General features: G+C 43.5%; 1 protein-coding gene across 13 annotated transcripts in view; it reads left to right on the plus strand.

Moving 5' to 3' along the window:
* Window positions 1-21,262, plus strand: part of RBM39 (RNA binding motif protein 39) — a 267,063-nt gene that overhangs the window by 47,495 nt on the left and 198,306 nt on the right. For 8 of the 13 annotated variants that reach the window (XR_003858117.1, XM_029611511.1, XM_029611510.1 and 5 more), the window contains 2 exons: window positions 7,475-7,540; window positions 7,637-7,690. Coding sequence is in view for 8 of the 13 variants with exons in the window: in XM_029611511.1 (XP_029467371.1) it covers window positions 7,475-7,540; window positions 7,637-7,690 (120 nt within the window). In the remaining 5 variants the exon portion in view is untranslated. Of the gene's footprint in view, window positions 1-6,076; window positions 6,155-7,474; window positions 7,541-7,636; window positions 7,691-21,262 lie in introns of all 13 variants that reach the window. The other 5 variants (XM_029611516.1, XM_029611514.1, XM_029611515.1 and 2 more) reach the window with 3 other exon arrangements.

Below are 21,262 nucleotides of genomic sequence, written 5' to 3' on the forward strand. Positions count from 1 at the left end.
GAATCGTGCAGTGCAGGTGTTGACAGACAGTGTAACCATAGTAGTTTATGTCAATCAACAGACAGGCATTCAGAGTCTAATGGTGAGACTCATTATCTGTTCAATTGGCCGTAACAGCACATGATGACTCTGGCTGCATCCCATTTGGCTGGGATGGACACAGTCTAGGCGGATTATCTCAGCCATCGGACCTTGGATCCCAGGAAATGGGAGCTAGTGAAAGAGGTGATGGCTCTCATTCGTGTCACATGGTGAGTTCCTCATTTAAATCCGATGGTGTCAAGAGGAAATGCCAAGGCCCAGCACTACTTCAGTTGCAGACATAAGAACTGAGCATAAGGTCTCAATGCCCAGGTTCTCAGGTGACCACCAGGGGTTCTACTATACGTTTCCCTCCCTGGCCCCTCATAGGAAGAGTGCTCTACATCAAGACTCACCTGGGGGAAGTCATCTTAGTGGCTCTGGAGTGGCTGTGCCGGCTGTGGTTTGGGAACCTGATAAAATCTAATGATAGACAAGCCTCTTAAGTTTGAGGCATCTACCCAGATTGCTCCATCAAGGTCCAGTTTCCTTTGGATCGGATGGATCACTTCTGTCTTGTGGCCTGGCTTTTGAGAAAGACAGTTTACACTTGAACGGCTACTCTGAAGAGGTCATTACTACCTTTTTGCAAGCTAGAAGACCATCCACTTTGTTGGCTTATGTCCGCGTGTGGAAGGTATTTGAAGCTTGGTGCCTTGCAGAGGGTGTGGAAGTCTTTTAACAGGCTTCAGTGTTTTGCATCTTAGCCTTTTTATAGAATGGTCTAAAGAAAAAGCTTGCATTTAATTCCTTAAGGGTTCAGGTAGCAGCCCTAGGCTGCTGTTAGGGGTAAGGTGCGAGGCGTGGCTCTGGTCTTAATCCAGATGTGATTCGCTTTGTGCAGAGGGGAAAGCATTTGTATCCTCCCGTGCGACGGATTGTTCCTTCTTGGAATTTGAATTTTATGCTTAAGGTACTTTGCGGTCCACCCTTTGAGAAGAGCAGTGTTCAAGAACGTCACACTGAAAGTGAATTTTTCTGGTGGCAGTTTGTTCAGCCTGACGGATTTCGGAACTCCAGACTTTGTCATGTCAGGACCCTTTCCTTCAAGTTTACTGAGGATGGGGTGGCCTTGTGTACTGTACCTTCTTTTTTTTACCAAAGGTTGGTATCAGGTTTTCATCTTAGTCATACAGTAGAGCTTCCCTCTTTTAGGGGCTTGGATTCAGACCTGCAGGCAAAGGAATTGCACTTGTTGGACGTTCAGGGATTGTTTGGGGATTGTTGCGCTATTTGAAGATGACTGATAGCTTCCATCGTTTGGATCCTCTTCGTTCTATTTGGGGAACCAAAGAAGGGAAATAAACCGTCTAAGGGAGGCTATTGTGTCTGCTCATCTCTGCAAGGGGTGTTCGGCGATGAGAGGCTGTAAGCCCATTCCACTGCTTGTGACCTGGGCCGAGTGTCAGTTGGTGTTCCCACAAAACATTTATTTGGCGGCGACTTGCTCATACTTGCACACTTTCACAAGATATTACACCTGGATGTGCATGCACCACGAGAGGCAGGGTTTGATGAGTGTGTGTTGTGAGCGGGTCTTTCAGGGTCCTGCCCAGTGTAGGGGAGCTTGAGTATATCCCAGTGGACTGGACTGATCTGGGCATGAACAGGAAAGGAAAATTTTGGTTGTTACCTGCTAAGTTTTGTTCCTGGAAATACCATAGATCAGTCCAGAGTCCCATCCTCTCTGTAAAACCACTCATTTCTCTGCTGTGATTTTTAAAATCAGATAATCTGTGCAGTTATGTTAGAAATTGATGAAGTTGGTTCAGTTGTGTTTTGAAACTCCAAGTTGAACAATGGGCCCGGTTCTAAGCCTTTACCTATCACCTGCTATTGGTAGGTGTGAGAAATAGAAATGTACTCATTGTGGCTTGGATACAGGTCATACTGAGCGACTGCCTGTGTCACACTGCCTAAGTACTTCAGGCTCAGTAAAGCTTTTCTTCTCTGTTTCCATGTGCTGGTAGGAATATAAAATCTAGTGGTCTGGACTAATCTGTGGTATTCAGGAATGAAAATTAGCAGGTAAGAATCAGTTTTCCTTTCCTGATGCTTTTATTGTCATTCTATGCAAAGAGAGGTGGTAAAAGCTGCCCTGCAAAGGCTTCTTGATTTGAAGGCCATGATTCTGAGCCAGGAAGAGCTAGGTTGCTACGCTATTTACTGTGTGGTCCCAAAGGAAGGAGGGAGGTCCTTTCATCTAATCCTGGACCTGAAGCGGGTCAATGACTTTTTGAAGGTGGTCCACTTCAGGATGGAAACATTGAGGTCTCCAATCATGGCTGTTCAAAAAGCAGAGTTTCTAATTTCTTTGGATCTCACAGAAACTTGTCTTTACATTCCAAACCAGAAAAATCATCTGTGATACCTCAGGTTCGTGGTTCTGGGTTGCATTTTCAGTTTCAGGCTACATCCTTTGGGTTAGCTACAGTTCCCTCCCTCCCCCTCCCCCAAGGTGATGGTGGTAGCGGCGACATGACACCAGGAAGGGATTTTGATGCACTTTTATCTGGATAATTGCAGGTCGATGAAATCCTGTGCACTGGCCGCAGGGCACGGCACAACGCGCGCTTTGGATGCACATCTATAACCCTCGTTGCAAAACGTCCAATCACACGCGTAGCTAATAGTGCTCATTGCATGTAAATTCATGTTGATGAGACTTTTAGCTGTTCCCTCTCGATGCAAAAAAAAAAAGTGCACCTGACTCCCGCATTTTTACTCTCCAAAATTAACGCCTGCCCCGAGCAGATGTTAATTTTGGAGGAGCTTAAAAACGGTCTCCAGCAGCGGTTCCTGGCCAGGAGGGAGGGGATTTGCAGTCTGGCAAGGGCGGTTTTATCATAAGGACCTCATATTCCTGAATTCACGTATTGGACCCCGGGTCCAACCTGGACCGCTTGGCCCATTGGGCCAGACTTTGGGGGGAGTGAGCTTAGGTCAGTCAGCCGCTGGGTGCCAAGCCATGTCTCCTACGCACCCGAGACCAAGGACATGCTAGGGACGCACAGTTTTTCCTTGCGCTTCCTTTGTAGTACAGCAGCTCATTTAAATATGGCATTGGGTGCCCAGGAGAAGTGTTTGGGCGCTTGTTAGGAAAGCGGGCGCTCACCATTGAGCACTCGCTTTCTACACACTGATATTGCAACGGCCTATTGGCAATGAGAGCAAAGTCTTTCCAACAAAGCATTTCGGCATCTTGGCGAATGGTCTAGTTGTTAAAGGGCTGGTTGTCACATTTACCAAGAGCAGTCTTCAGCCCACACAGGCAATGGAATATGTTGGAGCTTGGTTCAATCAAAGTTAAGTAGTGTGTGGCTAATGGAACAAAGAGTTCAGAAATTGTGTGGTCAGATTTAGGTGTTGCTTGTGGCCAGCAGACAGGTGGGGTCCTACCTTCAGATTCTCTGCTCCATGGCAGCAGCTTGAATTTAGTATGTGGGTGAGAGTGCCATGCAGCAGATGCCAAAGATCTGCATATCAGCTCCTCTGCTGGCTACTCCTGAACTAGAGCTGTTGTACGGTTTCCTCTTGGGTCTATGATATGCAGACTTCTCCAAAAGGTCTTCAAGCACCCAGGGCTGGTGCTACTGGTTGCTCTGGATTGGCTCCTCCAGCCGTGGTATGCAGATCTTCAGCACCTGCTTTGTGGCAGCCCTCTGAGACTGCCACCATACAAAGGTTTATTTTGTCAGTGTCTGTTTCACAAGGAACTGGATCAATTTTGTCTTAACACTTTGGCCCTTGAAAGAGCACAATTAGTGAAGAAGGGCTACTTTCCAGCAGTGTTGACTATGCTGCTGAAAGCTAGAAAATTCTCCATTCCTTAACTTAAGAGTTTTTGAAGACTGATACTGTAGGCATCAGTCTGCCCTGGGGGCCGTGCCTATGCCATTGATGGATATTTTGTAGGAAGGCCTCTTTAAGGGATTGGCTCTTAATATTTTAAAGATGCAGGTTATGGCTATCTCTTGCTATACGGGTCTTATTAGTGGTAGACTATTGTCCTGTCATCTGAATGTCTAAATTTTTTTTTAAGCATATTAGACCTCTGCTCTGGATCCTGGTTGCACCTTGGGACCTCAACAGGGTTTTATCGTTTTTTGGGATGACTGCAATTTGCTCATTTTAAGATTATTTCATTGTCTGCTCATATTGAAGATGGTCTTTCTGGCAGCTATTTGTTTAGCTCAGACAGTATGGGAGTTACAAGTTTTTTTCTTGTAGGGAGCCTTTCCTATTGATTATTAAGGTAAGAGTCAAGATTCATGCAGTTCTCTCCTTCCTTCCAAAGGTTGTTTCAGATCTTCACTTGAATCAGTCCTTCTCTTTGCCTTCTTTTAGTAGACAGATTCTGAAGATTATGAATTTCTTTGTCCCTTGGTCTTGAGGCATCTCTTAAGATATATAAAGTTCACTAGTACTTTCAGGCACTTATATGGTGGAATAGGCAAGAATGAGGAGGCCTTTCAGCCTATGGGGTGGCATGCTCAATTAAGGAGGTAATTATAGTGGCTTATATGAGTTTGGACACTCCTTTGCTTTGAAGCAGGTTTGGGCTCATTCCCCAAAGGCCCAGGTTGTTTCTTGGATGGAGTTGTAGTTGTCTTTGAAAGATTTATAAAGCAGCGATATGGTTGTCCTTGCAAACACTCTTTGTAAGCATTACTGCTTGGATGTCAGAGCTCGAGAGGATGCTTCCTTTGCATCTGTGGTGTTGAGGGGCTGGGGCAGCATCCTGCCATATGAAGGAGTAGTTTGGGCACATTCCACTTGTCTGGATCTGACTGGATAAAGAGGAAGGTGAAATTACATCTTACCTGATAACTTCCTTTCCTTTAATGCAGTCTGACCAGGGCAGGGCTCTCCCTTTGCTGCCAGTGTCTTGAGTACTTACACACTGTGCCTTGCAGGTGAATTACTTGCAGGCAGGTAAGTGGAGTTGAAGAACAGAATGAATATATAGCATTCACTACAGGTGAGTTATTCTAGTTTACTGTTGGTGGTAGTCTTTTCTGATTCCTTGTTCTTCTGAAAGTGCACTGCTATAAGAAGAAAAAAAAATGGCAACAGGATTATTGGAACTGATAAGATAGCTGGGGATATTGAGCTTTTCCACAGCTAGCTGGTTACAGGAATACAGGCAGGCTGGTGTTGGTATGGAGTTACATAAGGATTGAAATGAAACAAATAGAAAAAGTTCAGATTTCCACAGGTATCACAAAGCCCAAGAATCTCTATAATAACTTTTTTTTTCCTAAAATTTCAATAAATGGAGGAAAAGATCTCAGATGAGCTTAAACTGCAGAAGCTTCAATAAAGCTCAATATGTTACAAGTCAGAAAAACCTTCCTATTCAAATTTTTGGTAAATGCATTTATGTGTAAAAACTAGCCCACTCATGTTGTTGTATGCAGAAACATTTTTTCATAGTTCAAAAAAGCTCCATGTATCATGAAATTGTCCAAGTCTGTATTAAAAGGTTTTTGATAAATCTTAAACTCAGAGAAAACATATCTCCAACAACTTGCTTGTTTCCTCTGTACTGTCAGCAGGGAGTTGCTCTCTTAATGTAATGAAAATGCAGATGTGACCAACGTTTCGTGGTAAAGCTGTGTCAGGGCAATTCTAGAGAACACACACGTTTAGTACAAGTGCAAAAATTGTCATTTAGTTTTCTTATATACTCACCATTCTCTTAGACACAGCTTAAAACTTTGTGAGACACAGGTCTACATCCATTATAATAATGAGCACAACACTATGCACAGCATTCAGCTTTTTAAAAATGGTGCCTTATATGATAGACATGTCCAATAGCCGATGAAAAATAAAACTTCATATTTGCTAAACAAGTTTAAAATAATCTCTAAAAGACCACCCATTCAGCAGTGGAATTTAACCCAACTGGTTTGATGGAATTTATTGTATAAACTCACTTTTGTACCAAGCGATGACATTTTTTTTCATTTGTGCTAAATAATTTCTCTAGAATTTCCCTGACGAAGTGTCACTGTGAAACATTGGGCCACATCAGCATTTTCATTTGATTCAGCACTAGAGGAGACAAGTGAGTTGTTTGAGAAATGTTTTCTAAAATTTTGAGATTTATTGAACTTTTTAAATATAGATTTGTCCCATTTCATGATATGGGGAGCTTTCTTGGACAATGAAAACATTTTTGGCACACAGCACAAGTGGATTAGTTTTTATACACGTGTACATTTACTAAAAGTTTGAATATAGAGATTTTTCTGACCTGTGGCTATTTTGTTGAGCTTTGTTCAAGCTTCTGAGGTCTTTTCTTCCATTTATTGAAATTTTAGAAAAAAAGTTATTACAGAGAGGTTCTTGGGCTTTGTGGTATCTTTGTCAAAATAATTGGAGCTTTTTCTGTTGGTTTAATTTGATATATAAAGCTCAATTTCACTGTTGATTTGATATATAAGGAATGACATCAATGAGTCTGTTTATCTGTCTCCATCTGCTGGTTGGCATGCATTACCCACTGGTCAAGCCTAGTCTGACAGTATTAAAGGAAAGGAACTTTATCAGGTAAGAAGTAATTTTACCAATGTGCGCAATTCCTCCAGAATTAGTAATAAGACTGTTCTGATGCCCATGACAATTTATCTGAAGAGCTAATAATGGACTTTTCAACAGGCAATTCCTTTTTTTGTAGAAAACATTGGGAGTACAATGCAATGGGTAGGTTTTCTTTTCTTTCGTTTGATTTGTTTAGAGAACTTTATCGGGTTTAACACTAAAACAAGGAAAGGCAAAAACCATGCTTATGCATGAATTTGGAACAGTTTTTTACTTTTGACCCTGTAGAAAATTATCTCGTCTGTATTGAATCAGTTTTTTATAGGATGGATCCAAGGGCCATTGTCTAGTGTACTCTTTCCCCCACCAAAAGAAAATTAAAAAATTGCATTTCAGTTGATCCAGTGGCAGGCAAGTTAACAGACCAATGGACAGATTTTAACTGTCCCGTATTTGCTTTTCCACCTTATTTGAATAGCTTCTCCAACCTGTCTTGGTGACCTTCACAGCCGTTTGGATTTTCAGGTTATCTACAATGAATATTCATGAGATAAATTTGCATTCTTTGGTAACTAGTATAGTATATGCTGCTTTATCTCATACTATGGATATCCTGCAAAGCTAACGGACTGTGGAGTCTTCAGGATGGGTTTGGGAAGCCCTGAACTAAATGTTATGCTAACAGTTTCTTTATTTCTGAAAAAAAAAATCTAATATTGAAAACTCAAAGTGCATCTTTATATAACTTTGTATGTTGGCTAAATAAAATGTATTGCACCCTGGAAAGAATCTAGTGATGGTTTATACAGAGCTAAAATTGACTCTTCTGTTTTTCTGTTTTTAGCTCTGGACCAAAATTTAACAGCGCTATTAGAGGGAAAATTGGATTGCCGCACAGCATTAAATTAAGGTTTTTATTTTTTCTTTGGTTAATTGTATTTTACATTTTTAAGACAAGTATTAAGTACTGTTTAACTTAATTTTTTTTGTTTCTTTTACTGTAAAGCAGACGTCGTTCTAGGAGCAGAAGTCCTTTCAAGAGGGACAGGAGCCCAGTGAGGTAACTTCAGTCTATTTTGCACAATTTGATAAAGCTAAGAATGTTGAAAAAATAATAAAGGAAATTGAGTCAACCTTAATGGAATGTATATCTGACTGTGCATCTAAAGAGCTGTGGGTTTTTTGTTTTTTTGTTTTTTTAATGGAATATATGTGATATTAATCTAGTAATAGCTTAAATAGATAAATGCCTGAAAGATGAGAGAGTGCTGTCACATGGGAAAACTTTTTCTTCATGTCTTAATACTAGCTGATGTGACCTGTTATGCACTACTTGCAGAAGCTTCCCAAACCTCCACTGTTGCTCTAGCCATCCATTTCTTCTGCAGTTCCAAAGCAGTTTTAGTGCCAGAGTTTAAATTGGGACTGTCAACAGTAGTGCTCAGTACCAATATTTCTTTTTCCCATATCAACCCTAATTAAAGATGGAAGAGCATATGTGGTCGACAGAACCCTTCTTGGTGGCAGCTACTAAAAAGTTGGATGTAGTACCTAATGTTTTCTACCTTCGGCCAAGGCAGGTACAGCATTGATAGGCCTATGGTGCAAGGACATAGTTGCCGCCTCTGGTCCCTGCAGTATCTATTTTTCCCACCAATACATATATTCATTTGAAAAAGAAAATGTTTGGGAGGAGGGAATGTAACAGGAATGCACTGTTGTCTCTGTGCTGCCAACCAAAACACAAGATAAGAAGGGGTATGTGGGTGAAGATGGGGGTGAGAGATTTGACAAAATGAAGAGTAAGGAGAGAATTGAGCATGTTATAGAGTAAATTGTGATAAATTGAATGGTGATATGGATGGAGGCAAAAAGGGTAATGGAGAGAGACAAAGATTAAAGAGCTTTGTATTTTAGGGAGAGTACCCTCACAACTTAATCCTCCCCTTGCCTCCACCTAAGCTTTAGTTGTGCATTGGTGCCTTGAGTTGAGCTAGAATATGGCTTGTGTGTTCTGGTGCCTAGATAATGCTTGGTCTCTATCAAGCAGTGCTGAATTGACCATGATACATCAGTGATATCATCCAGTGCAGAATAGACCTTTCTCTCTTAGCTCATAGAACTTTTGCTCTATTGAGCATGTGCAGAGTTCTGCATGGGCGCTGCCTCATGCACCTCTCAGTCTTTTTTTTTTTTTTGGCCAAGCCACTGCAGGAATGTGTACCTTTCTCTGTTTTTCCTTATTACATTCTTAAATTATTTTTCAGTGTTTGTTTTTCAGCATTCTCTGGTTTGCTGCTTCAGCAACACCCAAACAGTATCTTTTAGTGCTAGAAGAGAGAAAAAAAATCTTTAAAAAATAAAGAACAATGTCTAGGTTCAAGAAAGCTGTCCTAACTTGCTTCAAGGATTGCATATGTGATAAGAGGTCTATCTGGAAGGCCAATGACGTCTGTTATCAGTGTCTCGGGCTTAATCACGATGCACCTGTTTCCACTGTGGCCGAGTGTTGTCAGGATCCAGAGCCTGGAAGATGGAGGAGCTGCACAGATCAGTAAAGATTCACATTTGGTCTTCCTCCCAGAACAGTGCTTCGTTGAACTTCCTGGGGTGCAGAGTTCAGCAAGAGCTCCTCGAGCAGGCCTTAGAACCTTCCATCTTGTCAGGATCAAGTAAGCCATGCTTTGGTGTCCACAAGCCCGTTGTGGGCACTATGGGGATTGGTGCAGACCAGACAGAAAAAGCGCAATTCTTTGGAGCCATTGGTGCAGACAGCACCAGTGAAGCAGCATTAAGCCCCATCGACTAATCAGGTTCTGATGCCATCTATACATCAAGCCTTGGCACCATCAATGCATCGTAACTAGCAGCTGTCAAGTCTTGGACCATGGGTTGATGTTACCAACTCAGCTATTTCTTAAATTGCCTATTTTTTTCGCGCTCTGGGAAGATAGGTGCGGAAGGAGATATGCTCCATTTCTCTTATCTCAAGGGTGATTTCTCCATTAAGGTTCCTAGAGCAAAGTCTTCATCTTGAGACACCAGATCCTATCTGTTCGGTGGAGCCCTTGATCTCTCTGCACCACCTGAGACAAGTCTGTTTTCAGAAGAGGATGTTCCACCTCCAATTCCTGTCCAGAGGACCAAGTAGCACAGTTGGTGAACACTTTCTTTACCTCCCTGCTAGCTAAGGATAAGGAAGGTATTCTTCATCCACTCTTCTCCAGGGTATAGGATTTGCTTCCTGAAGGAGTCCCTTTAGCCCCCGAATCCAGGGACATCCCATAAGAACCTCCATGGGCGAATTGTAGGCCTTGCCACTCTATTGTAGTGAAGTCCAGCCAATTGAAGGATGTTCCTAGGAATACTCCTCCAAGATAAGTGAGGACCCCCCACCTCAGTCGCCTGCATCATCATTGGTCCTGTGTCAGTGTCCCTTCTCCCCTTGGATCGGAGGAAGCATTGGGAATTCCTTCAGACCCCGTACCTTACCCTCCAGAGAATTTGTCACTACCTGAGGACCTCTCGTATTCCAGGTTTCTAGATAATTTGGGTAAGATCCTGGGCGTCAAAATCCATAAAGATAAGGAACCTTACATGGACGTCTTTGGTCTTCTCCAGATCCTAGACATTCTGGCAGAACCTGCAAGGATTACAGATGCTTTTCTGCTCACCTGGAATGCGGATCTCATGTATTTTTTTTCCACTGCTTCCACTAATAACCAAACAGCGCAAAAAATGCTCAGAGTCTGGGCTTGCTTGATACTTATTGTGCCACCATGGCCCAGACAACTGTGAGTCTCATTCCTCATCCAGATGTCCATCAGACCACGGTTCTTCTAGAGACTGATCTGACTTTGACTCGAGGGTTGCCTGTAACATTCAGACCTCCTCTCTCTCAAATTGACAGCATGGATGTTGAGCACTTGCTGACCGCTTTCTGTCTCTGCCCATGTAAGTTGAATATGTGATGGTATTTGCCAGGAAGCCCTCAAGCAGAAGGGCTTACAACTTTAAATTGAAACTGTTTTTGTCCAGGTATCAACAGAACTTCCTGAATCTGTTCACTTGTAAACCATGGGAATTACTTCAGTCCTTACTCTTTCTTCCCTCCTCGGGTCTCAGTATTTCTTCAGTCAAGGTTCATCTTCATGCTATAACTGTCTACCACATTTAGGTGGAGGAAAAAGATATCTACTCATTCTTTAGTGTCAGCGTTTTATAAAAGGTTTATAAAATATGAAACCTCTAGCCACCAGTACCATGGAGTCTTAATGTGGCATTGGCATAGCTTATGAAACCATCCTGTGAATTGTTGGAGTCTGCTACATTGAAGTTCCTCAAATAGGAAGTGTTATCCCTTGATGGGATCATGTTGGCTAGGAGAGCTTCAGGCATTAGTTCATTGCTCTCCTAATATGTAATTCTTCCACTATAAAGTAGTACTCCACATGCACCCCAAGTTTCTGCTAAAAGTGATATCTGCTTTTCATATAAATCAAACCATTACCTACATTCTTTCCATGGTCGCATATACATGAAAGGGGAAAGGACCTTCCTTCATTCGACTGTAAGAGCCTTGACCATATCATCAGGCCTCACAATCTGTCAAGAAGTGACATTAAATTTGTACAGCCTGTTAATCCAGTAGTCCATTCTCCACAGTGGGGTCTCTGTTACTTTTTTCAGTAAGTGCTCTGCTGCAACGCATAGTATGGGATTCCTTGCATGCCAGGACTAATTTAGCCCTGCTTGTCAATAGAGAAATCAAGTGTTCTTATTGAAAATGGTATTCTCCATAGATGAGATGAATTGATCATGTGTGAAGAAGTATACAAGAAACAATACCAGAGCACTTTTAAAGGACAGGCTTCAGAGATCTGGCCCAGACCACCTTAAACCTTGTAGAGCAGAGAATCCTGGTCCTGGGTGGAATTCCCATAGAAAAGGAGAATAACTAGCCAGACCTTGGGATGAAAAGGAATCTAGGGAGGACCCAGTTTGTGAAGCTACAAACCATATTGCTGTTTTGTTTTGTGTTTTGTTTTTTTTTAATCCCAATTAAAGACCTGCCTTTTTGAAACTGCTTTTAAATCTTATGCCTGATTGTCTGCTTTTAGTCTTAACTTTCTTTTCTTTTTAAACATTCTTACTTTATACCCCAAGTCTCTTGTCCTGTATGTTTGTCTTATTAGATTGTAAGCTCTATTGAGCAAGGACTGTCTTTTTGTTTGTTTGTACAGCACTATGTATGTCATGTAGTGCTATAGAAATGTTTAGTAGTAGTAGTAAAGAACTACTACAGTAAGCAGAGCTGTTTTCGGTTTGTTAATAAGTTTATAAAAGACAAGCCAGAATCTAGCCTGGGTCTATTCTCTGGCCAGCCACAAGCAAGCTACCCCCACTCTTATTTGTTTACCGAGATTGTGAAGTTCAGACCTTGTTGGTTGCTATCTGAATGCAAATCCCCCCTTTCCACATTTCCCCTTGCCGTTGAAGCAGAGAGCAGTGTTGGAGTTGCGAAGGCTTATTGAGTAAGGGTAGTAGCCTCCATTCCAGTACTCCACCCCCATGGCTCTTCTCTTCATTCCCATCCTCTAGCCTTTATGGATCCTCAGTGTTTATCCCATGCCCCTTTGAAATCCTTCACAGTTTTAGTCTTCACCACTTCCTCCGGAAGGGCATTCCAGGCATCCACCACCCTCTCCGTGAAGAAATATTTCCTGACATTGGTTCTGAGTCTTCCTCCCTGGAGTTTCAAATCGTGTCCCCTTCTTCTACTGATTTTCCAACGGAAAAGGTTTGTTGTTGACCATGAATCATTAAAACCTTTCAAGTATCTGAAAGTCTGTATCATATCACCCGTGCTCCTTTCTCTCCTCCAGGGCGTGCATATTTAGGTTCTTCAATCTCTCCTCATAAGTCATTTTATGAAGACCATCTTTTTGGTCGCCCTTCTCTGGACTGCCTCCATCCTGTCTCTGTCCCTTTGGAGATACGGTCTCCAGAACGGAACACAGTACTCCAGATGCCTCACCAAGACCCTGTACAAGGGGATCATCACTTCCTTTCTCTTATTAGATATTCCTCTCTCTATGCAGCCCAGCATTCTTCTGGCTTTAGCTATCGCCTTGTCACATTGTTTCGCCGACTTCAGATCATTAGACACTATCATCTCAAGGTCTCTCTCCTGCTCCATGCACATCAGCCCTTCACCCCCCATCAAATATAGTTCTTTCATATTTCCACATCCCATATGCATGACTCTGCACTTCTTGGCATTGAATCTCAGCTGCCATATCTTCGACCACTCTTCCAGCTTCCTTAAATCCAGTCTCATTCTCTCCACTCCGTCTGGAGTGTCCACTCTGTTACAGATCTTAGTATCATCCGCAGAAAGACAGACCTTACCTTCTATCCCATCCGCAATGTCGCTCACAAAGATATTGAACAGGACTGGTCCCAACACTGATCCTTGCGGCACTCTGCTTTACACCGCTCTCTCTTCAGAGTAAGTTCCATTTACCATCACACATTGTCTTCTGTCCGTCAACCAGTTTGCAATCCAGGCCACCACCTTGGCACTCACTCCCAAGCTTCTCATTTTATTCACAAGCCTCCTGTGCGGGACCGTATTAGAAGTTTTGCTGAAATCCAAGTAGATGACATCGAGCGCTCTCCCTCGATCTAATTCCCTAGTCACCCAATCAAAAAAAGTCAATCAGATTTGTCTGACAGGACCTTCCATTGGTGAATCCATGCTGCCTCTGGTCCAGCAATTCTTCCGACTGTAGATGGTTCACTATTCTTTCTTTCAGCTGCAACTCCATTACTTTTCCTACCACCGAGGTGAGGCTAACTGGTCTGTAGTTTCCAGCCTCCTCTCTGCTCCCTCTCTTGTGAAACGGGACCACCACCGCTCTTCTCCAATCACTCAGCACCACTCCCGTTTCTAGGGATCTGTTGAACAGGTCATGCAGCGGACCCGCCAGTACATCTCTGAGCTCCCTCAGTATCCTGGGATGGACCTCATCAGGCCCATGGCTTTGTCAACTTTTAGTTTTCCAAGCTCTTTCCTTACCTTCTCTTCTGTAAACGGAGTTACATCTACTCCACTCCCCTTCAGTTTCTTGTTAACTAGCTATGGTCCTTCTCCAGGGTCCTCTGAAGTATTCGTTTAATATTTCTGCCATTTCTTCATCTTTCTCCACACATTGATCTTTTTCACCTTTCAATTTCACTACCACTTTGGACTTTCTCCTTTCTCTGATGTATCTGAAAAATGTTTTGTCACCTCGCTTTACCTCTTTGGAAATCCTTTCTTCCGCTTGACTTTTTGCCATCTTGATTACTTTCTTTGTCTCCCTCAGTTCCATCAGATATTTTTCCTTGTGCTCCTCCCTTTGGGATCCTTTATATTTCTTGAACACTGTTTTTAGCTTTTATTTTGTCAGCCACCTCCTTCGAGAACCAGATAGGTTTCATTTTTCTTTTGCTTTTCTTTACTTTTCTAACATATAGATTAGTTGCCTTGGTAATTGCTCCTTTTAGTTTGGTCTATTGTTGTTCCACATCTCTCTCTTGTTCTCCCAGCCTTCTAGTTCTTCCTCCAGGTACTTCCCCATTTCATCAAAGACCAAGTTTTTGAACAGCAAAACTCGGGTCTTCGTGCTTCTTCTCTGTATCCTATTTGTAATATGAAACCATACCGTTTGATCACTGGTGCTGAGGTGGGCACCCACCTGGACATTAGAGACATTATCTCCATTGGTGAGCACTAAATCGAGTGTAGCTTCCTCCCTCGAGGGTTCCATTTGTTTGAACAGAGCACCTTGCAGGGCATCCACTATCTCTACTTTTGTTAGATTCTGCAGAAGGGATTCTCCAGTCTACATCCGGCAGATTAAAATCTCCAACAATCACCACTTCTCCTTTCTTTCCCATCTTTTGGATGTCTTCAACCAGATCTCTGTCAAGCTCTTCCATTTGATTTGGAGGACTGTAAACCACTCCAATAAAAATGGATGCCCCATCATCTTTTTTTTTAGGTCAGCCCATAGTGCTGCTTCTTTGCCCCATCTTCCTTGCAGCTCAGATGCTTGGATATTATTTCTGACAAATTTCTAAATACCATCACCATAACACGGCAAGACTTGCTGTAGCCTGGATTATTATGAACAGTGAGACCTCATACAAATGTGGCCGGGTTACCAAATAAGTGCCCAGAACGCCACTCAGGTTATGCGGTGATAACTTTTCAGAGTGCACCGTCATCAAAGTTCAAATCATCGGTCTCTATTGTTCAGGGATTAAAGTAATGACAACTTGTGTCGGTTCACTAGAAAAAGTAAGGCAGTGAAAAAGCGTTTTACTTATCGTAGCGTTTTGTAGCGGAGTATGCAGTAAGGATATAAATGTTGGCTCTGGCCCGACACGGCTCGTGTTTCTTGCACCAGCTTCCTCAGGGGCCGCACAATGCCACTACTGAAAATAGAAATGCACAGTTATCAATTCCTTGCAAAACTGCAAAAAATAAAGTCCACAATGCTTAATACCTACGATTCCAAACACTGCCGCTCTGCTCTGCTACTAGGCTGCAGCTCTTTTCGGGCAGCCGGATCCGCCATTTTACTCAATGATTATATACCTACCGCGATAGGAGGAACTCATTAATTATGACGTCAGAATGAATTAAGTTAAAACGGACGGAGTTACTAGATCAGCGATGTCCATTCAACAGAGTCGTTCAGACCATTAGGTGATGTGGATGCCAAGGTGAAAATCCACCATTGTTCACGCACATTAAGAATTTGATTAGTATCACCACCGCGGGTATTGGGTACAATGTGCTCAAGGATTGTCCAGCGGAGTTGGTCAAACGTATGACCGAAAGAAGTGCAGTGCGTTACCATAGGTGCTTCCATGCTGAGTGTATTCAAACGACTCCGATGTTCGAAGAGCCGAGTTTTGATTTTTCTGCTGGTTCTACCCACATATACAAGTTTACAGGGGCACTGTATGAGATATACCACAAAAGTGGAATTGCAAGTAGTAATTGATCGTTTATAAAAAATGTGACCCGTTGTGGGATGTTGCCATGACGGTCCCTCCATAGTAATGGAGCACATGTCACAGTTGCCACAGGCAGTGTGCAAACCTTGCGAGCTGTCAGTATCACATGGAGTGACAGCCGCATGTACTACACAATCTTTTAAGTTTTTACTCCGCTGGTAGGCAAACATTGGAAGGTCAGTAAATATATGATGAAGCTGAAGGATATGCCAGTGTTTTTGAATGCTCTTCACGATTAAGTAAGATTTATCCGTGTGTGTGAGTACACATATATCCGAAGTCACCGGATCTTGTACTTTGTATTCCAATAGAGCTGTCCGTGGGGAATGCCATGCTCTCTTAAAGGCTTTATAGACAGCACTGTATGGATATCCTCTGGAAAAGAATCTTTCTGCTAATTTGCCAGCTTGTTGTTTAAAATCGCCGTCCGATGAACATAGGCGTCTGAGCCTAAAAAATTGGCTCACAGGTAAACCTTGTTTGAACGCTCTGGGGTGGAAGCTGTGATATCTAAGCAGATTGTTCCTTTCTGTTGGTTTACGGTGAATGGATGTGTGGAGGTGCTGATTGACAATAGAGATGGCAATATCTAAAAAAGCTAAGTTTGTGGTACTGTACTGTGTGGTGAATTGTAAATCCTTGTCAATTGTGTTGACCCAAAGAAAAAACAATTGTAAAGAGACAACATCTTGTTTCCAAAAAATAAGGAGATCGTCAATGTAACGGACCCACAAGGAGACCGCATCAAACCATCTTGAACTGTAGATATGGAGTCTTTCTAATCTATCCATAACAAGGTTGGCAATCGAGGGGGCTGCGGATGACCCCATTGCTATGCCATGGATTTGCAAGTAAAATTGAGCATTGAAAGAAAAGTAATTTTTTTGGATAACTAATTTGGCTACTTCAAAAATGAACCAGAATGGGATCCTGGAACCTACCATATTATTTTTAAGTGTTTCTTCAATGGTCAATAACGCTGTAGCATGGGACACGTTGGTGTACAATGAGACAACATCCATTGTTACCAGAATTGTAGGCTCCTTAAATGTTTAGAAATTTCCCAAAATTTTAAGCACTGCAGTAGTGTCCTTAATATATGATCTCATTTTTTGGACATGAGGTTTCAAAAATATATCTAAAAAGACTGCCAATGGCTCCAAAACCGACCCATTACTTGACACTATGGGTCTTAATGGGGGATCAACTGTAGATTTATGTACCTTAGGAATCCCGTACATAATAGGGGTCCGTGGGTGCTGCACCAATAGAAAGTTCCGCTCTTTGCGAGTGAGAAAAGGAGTTACTTTTTCTTCCAGTAGGCTTGCAATGATGTTGACTAGGTCCACAGTAGGGTCTTCTTCAAGAGGTCTGTAATATTTAGTATCAGAGAGATGGGTGTTCAGTTTGGTGATATATTGATCACGGTCCAACATCACTATGCTGCCCCCCTTATCCGCAGGTTTTATAATTGTGTTGGGGTCAGACGTTATGGATCGTAATGCTTGACGATCACAGTTTGAGAAATTGATGTATGAGTGAGTGTTGCTACTTTCAAATGATACCATATCTTTTAATACAAGGTCCCGGAAGGTTCAGTTTCTTGTTAACTAGCTATGGTCCTTCTCCAGGGTCCTCTGAAGTATTCGTTTAATATTTCTGCCATTTCTTCATCTTTCTCCACACATTGATCTTTTTCACCTTTCAATTTCACTACCACTTTGGACTAAGAGTTCCCAGATTAGTGCTTCTGACAGTCACCCAGCACAATGAGCTTTTTCCTTTTGGTTACTGATTCTATTACTTCGTAAGTCCTCATGCTACTTTCCAATGAGGGAAGCCATCCAGGAACTGATTGACCTGGAATGGGATGCCCTGGAGGCCGGCTTCAAAGGGGGTCGGGCCTTGGAAGCCCTATACCCTCTAGAACCAGCGACCAAGGAACACCTGTGTTTCCCGAAAGTGGATGCTATGGTCTGTGCCATCTCAAAGCGAACAACGATTCCCGTTGAGGGAGGGGCTGCATTGAAGGATACTCAGGACAGACGATTGGAATCCATCCTTAAGCAGGCCTTCGACGCAACAGCAATGACACTGCAGATTGTTTACTGCTGCACACTGGTGGCACGTTCCTGCTTGCTCCTCTCGAGAGAGGCAAATAACCCTGGAACGTATACCGGCGAGACGATGGAACCTGCAGCAGCCTTCCTCACGGATGCAAGCTCAGACCTGGTGCGCACTTCAGCCAGGGGCGTTGCCTCGGTAGTGGCAGCCAGGAAATAACTATGGCTACAGAATTGGTCTGCGGACGCGACATCTAAAGTGAATCTCACGAGAATGCCTTTTAAAGGATCTCTCTTGTTTGGAAGCGAATTGGAGAAGTTAGCCAGCAAATGGGGTGAATCCCCAGTGCCTCGGCTACCGGAAGATAGGAGTAAAAGATCTCAGCATCCCTCCCCAGAAGAACCAAGGGCAGAGGATCTTGCAGCGCTTTAGACCCTACAGTTCAAGGCACTTCGTCCCTCCGCAAGGTCCCAGCCCTTTCTCAACTGACAGACCAAGAGGGGAGGGAGCCGGCCCGGGGGCAGGCTCCAGCCGTGCTCCACAATGAGAATGGGCTGACCCATCCATAGGAAGAAGAATTAAGGGGTCGACTTGCCCTCTTCTACCAAAGATGGGTCGAGATAATGTCTGACAAATGGGTACTAAACATCATTCGAGAAGATTACTCTCTGGAGTTCCGCAGCATCCCTCGAGACAAATTTATGATGTCACCCTGACACTCCCACTCCAAGACACTGGCAGTGGAAACCACTCTAACAAGACTACTCAGTCTGAAGCCAATAATTCCGGTTCCCATGCCCCAACAAAATACGGGGTGCTATTCCATCTATTTTAGCGTTCCCAAGAAGGAAGGATCATTCCGGCCCATCTTGGATCTCAAGAACGTCAACCGTAATCTGTGGGTACTACACTTCCGCATGGAAACTTTTCGCTCCATAATAATGGCAGTTCAACCGGGAGGGTTCCTAACCTCCCTGGACCTTTTCAAAGCCTACCTTCACATCCCAGTCCATAAGGATCACCAACTCTTCCTGCGCTTTGCGATACTGGGTCACCATTACCAGTTCCGAGTGCTACCCTTTGGCCTAGCAACTGCCCCCAGAACTTTCACCAAAATCATGGTGGTTGTGGTGGCAATACTGAGGAAGGAAGGGATCTTGGTACACCCTTACCTGGGCAAAGTCTTCGGAAGAGAGCCAGCAGGTGACCAGCAGAGTCAAGAATCTACTGCAGGAACTAGACACCAAACAGAACAGTCTTCCTCCCTCCTCCGAGGAAAAGGAAACTGATTACGATGATTGATGACCAATGCACGCCCCAAGGTATGGGACTATCTTCAAGTCCTCGGCTTCATGGCATCAACCCTGGCGGTCGTCCCATGGGCAAGGGCCCATATGCGACCACTCCAGCGTCACGATGGAACCCACTGTCCCAGGACTACTCAATTCGCCTCCAACTACCAGCAGAGGTACGTTCTCAGCTCCAGTGGTGGCTACAGGAAGACCACCTAAGCAGAGGAGTAATCCTATCCCCACCGAACTGGACCTTGCTCACCATGGATGCGAGCCTGCGAGGGTGGGGAGCCCACTGTCAGGAAATGATGGCCCAGGGACAATGGAACATGGAAGAGGCGGAATGGAACATAAACCGCTTGGAAGCTCGAGCAGTCAGACTAGCGTGCCTGCAATTCAGCCACAGACTCCGAGGCAAAGCAATTCGAGTAATGTTGGACACCGTGACCGGTTCTTATTTAATTTATTTATTTAGCATTTTTTTTATACCGTCGCTCAGGGTCCATCGAAATGGTTCACAGCAGGTTAAAATAACATTTTCCTAATATCTAAAATACATTATAAACTTCTAAAAAAAATACATAACAAAATAGGAAATTTTGCTAACTAAAACTATAAAATACCTAAAATCAAACATAAATTCAAATAATAGAATCCTTCAGATAGTACATTAAAGATCCTATCCTAATTAGAATTAGTTAAAACGCATTTTGTTACAGTCTAAAATAACTTTTCAAGTAAAAACTAAAAGTCAGTACTGTCTAAAATAACTTTTCAAATAAGAACTAAAAGTGAGTACAAATCTAGTACCTTAAAATTCATTGCAGGTGGTCTTAGATGACTTAAGATTGACTCGAATAAGCTTTACTAAAAAACCAGGTCTTAAGCTCTCGTTTAAACTTTTTTAGGTTTGGCTCTAACCTCAAGGCTCCTGGAAGCGAATTCCAAATTCCCGGGCCTGCTAAAGACAATGCTCTATCCCTCACCTGGTTCAGATGAGCCGACTGGACATTTGGTAAAGTTAAGAGACCCTTATTTGCTGAATGCAAGTTTCTCTGTGGAACATGCAATTTTATTGCTGCATTTAACCAATCTACCTGGTCAGCGAAAATCAATTTATGCAAAATACACATAGTTCTTACATCAACCGCCAGGGAGGAGCCAGCAGTTGTCTTTGGAGATAGACCCTCTCATGGCATGGGCAGAAATAAACCTACAAGGGATCTCTGCCTCCCACATCGCAGGAAAAGACAGTGTCTCAGCAGACTTCCTCAGCAGAGAGAGCCTGGACCCGGAGGAATGGAAGCTGTCGACCACAGCCTTCCAACTGATAGTAAATTGCTGGGGCCTCCCAGCCATGGATCTACTGGCCACCCGTCACAGTGCCCAAGTCCCCAGGTTCTTCAGCCGCAGACGAGAGCCACAATCCCTAGGAATCGACGCCCTCGCCCAGACCTGGCCAGAGGAAGACTTACTGTACGCCTTCCCCCCCATGGCCACTACTGGGCAGGGTCATCTGCAAGATAGAACATCACAGGAGACTAGTTCTACTAATGGCCCAGGATTGGCCAAGATGACCATGATACGCAGACATGCAAAGACTTCTTGCGGGGAACCCTCTGTGCCTACCTCCACACGCCTGAAGAAGCGCGGTTACTCAAAGGCCGTGATTGACACCCTGCTCCGAGCGCGCAAGTTCTTCACATCCCTGTCATACGTATGGATCTGGAGATTATTCGAAGCCTGGTGTGAGGACCGTGGGATTCTCCCGCGGACAGCCACGATTCCCATGATTCTGGAGTTCCTACAGGATGGCATGAAGAAGGGGTTGTCACTCAGCTCCCTCAAGGTCCACGTAGCCTCACTGGTCTGCTTCAGAGCCGAAGTGGACGGTATCCAGCTATCAACCCATCCGGACTTGTCCAACTTCATGAAAAGGGGGTAAACAACTCAGACCACCCCTAAAGTGGCCGGTGCCTCTATGAAATCTCAATCTAGTATTAGACTTCCTAGCTGGGGCTTCCTTCAGACCAACATGCGGTCTGTCACTATGCCTCTTAACATTGAAGACTGCATTCCTGGTGGCAATATGTTCAGCTCGTCGCATCTCCGAACTACAGGCACTATCCTGTCGAGAACCGTTCCTTAGGTTCACGCCTGGAACCATACAACTGTGCACTGTCCTCTCTTTCCTACCGAAAGTG

The sequence above is a fragment of the Rhinatrema bivittatum genome, chromosome 8 (genome assembly GCF_901001135.1).
Source record: "Rhinatrema bivittatum chromosome 8, aRhiBiv1.1, whole genome shotgun sequence".
Classification (NCBI taxonomy): Eukaryota; Metazoa; Chordata; class Amphibia; order Gymnophiona; family Rhinatrematidae; genus Rhinatrema; species Rhinatrema bivittatum.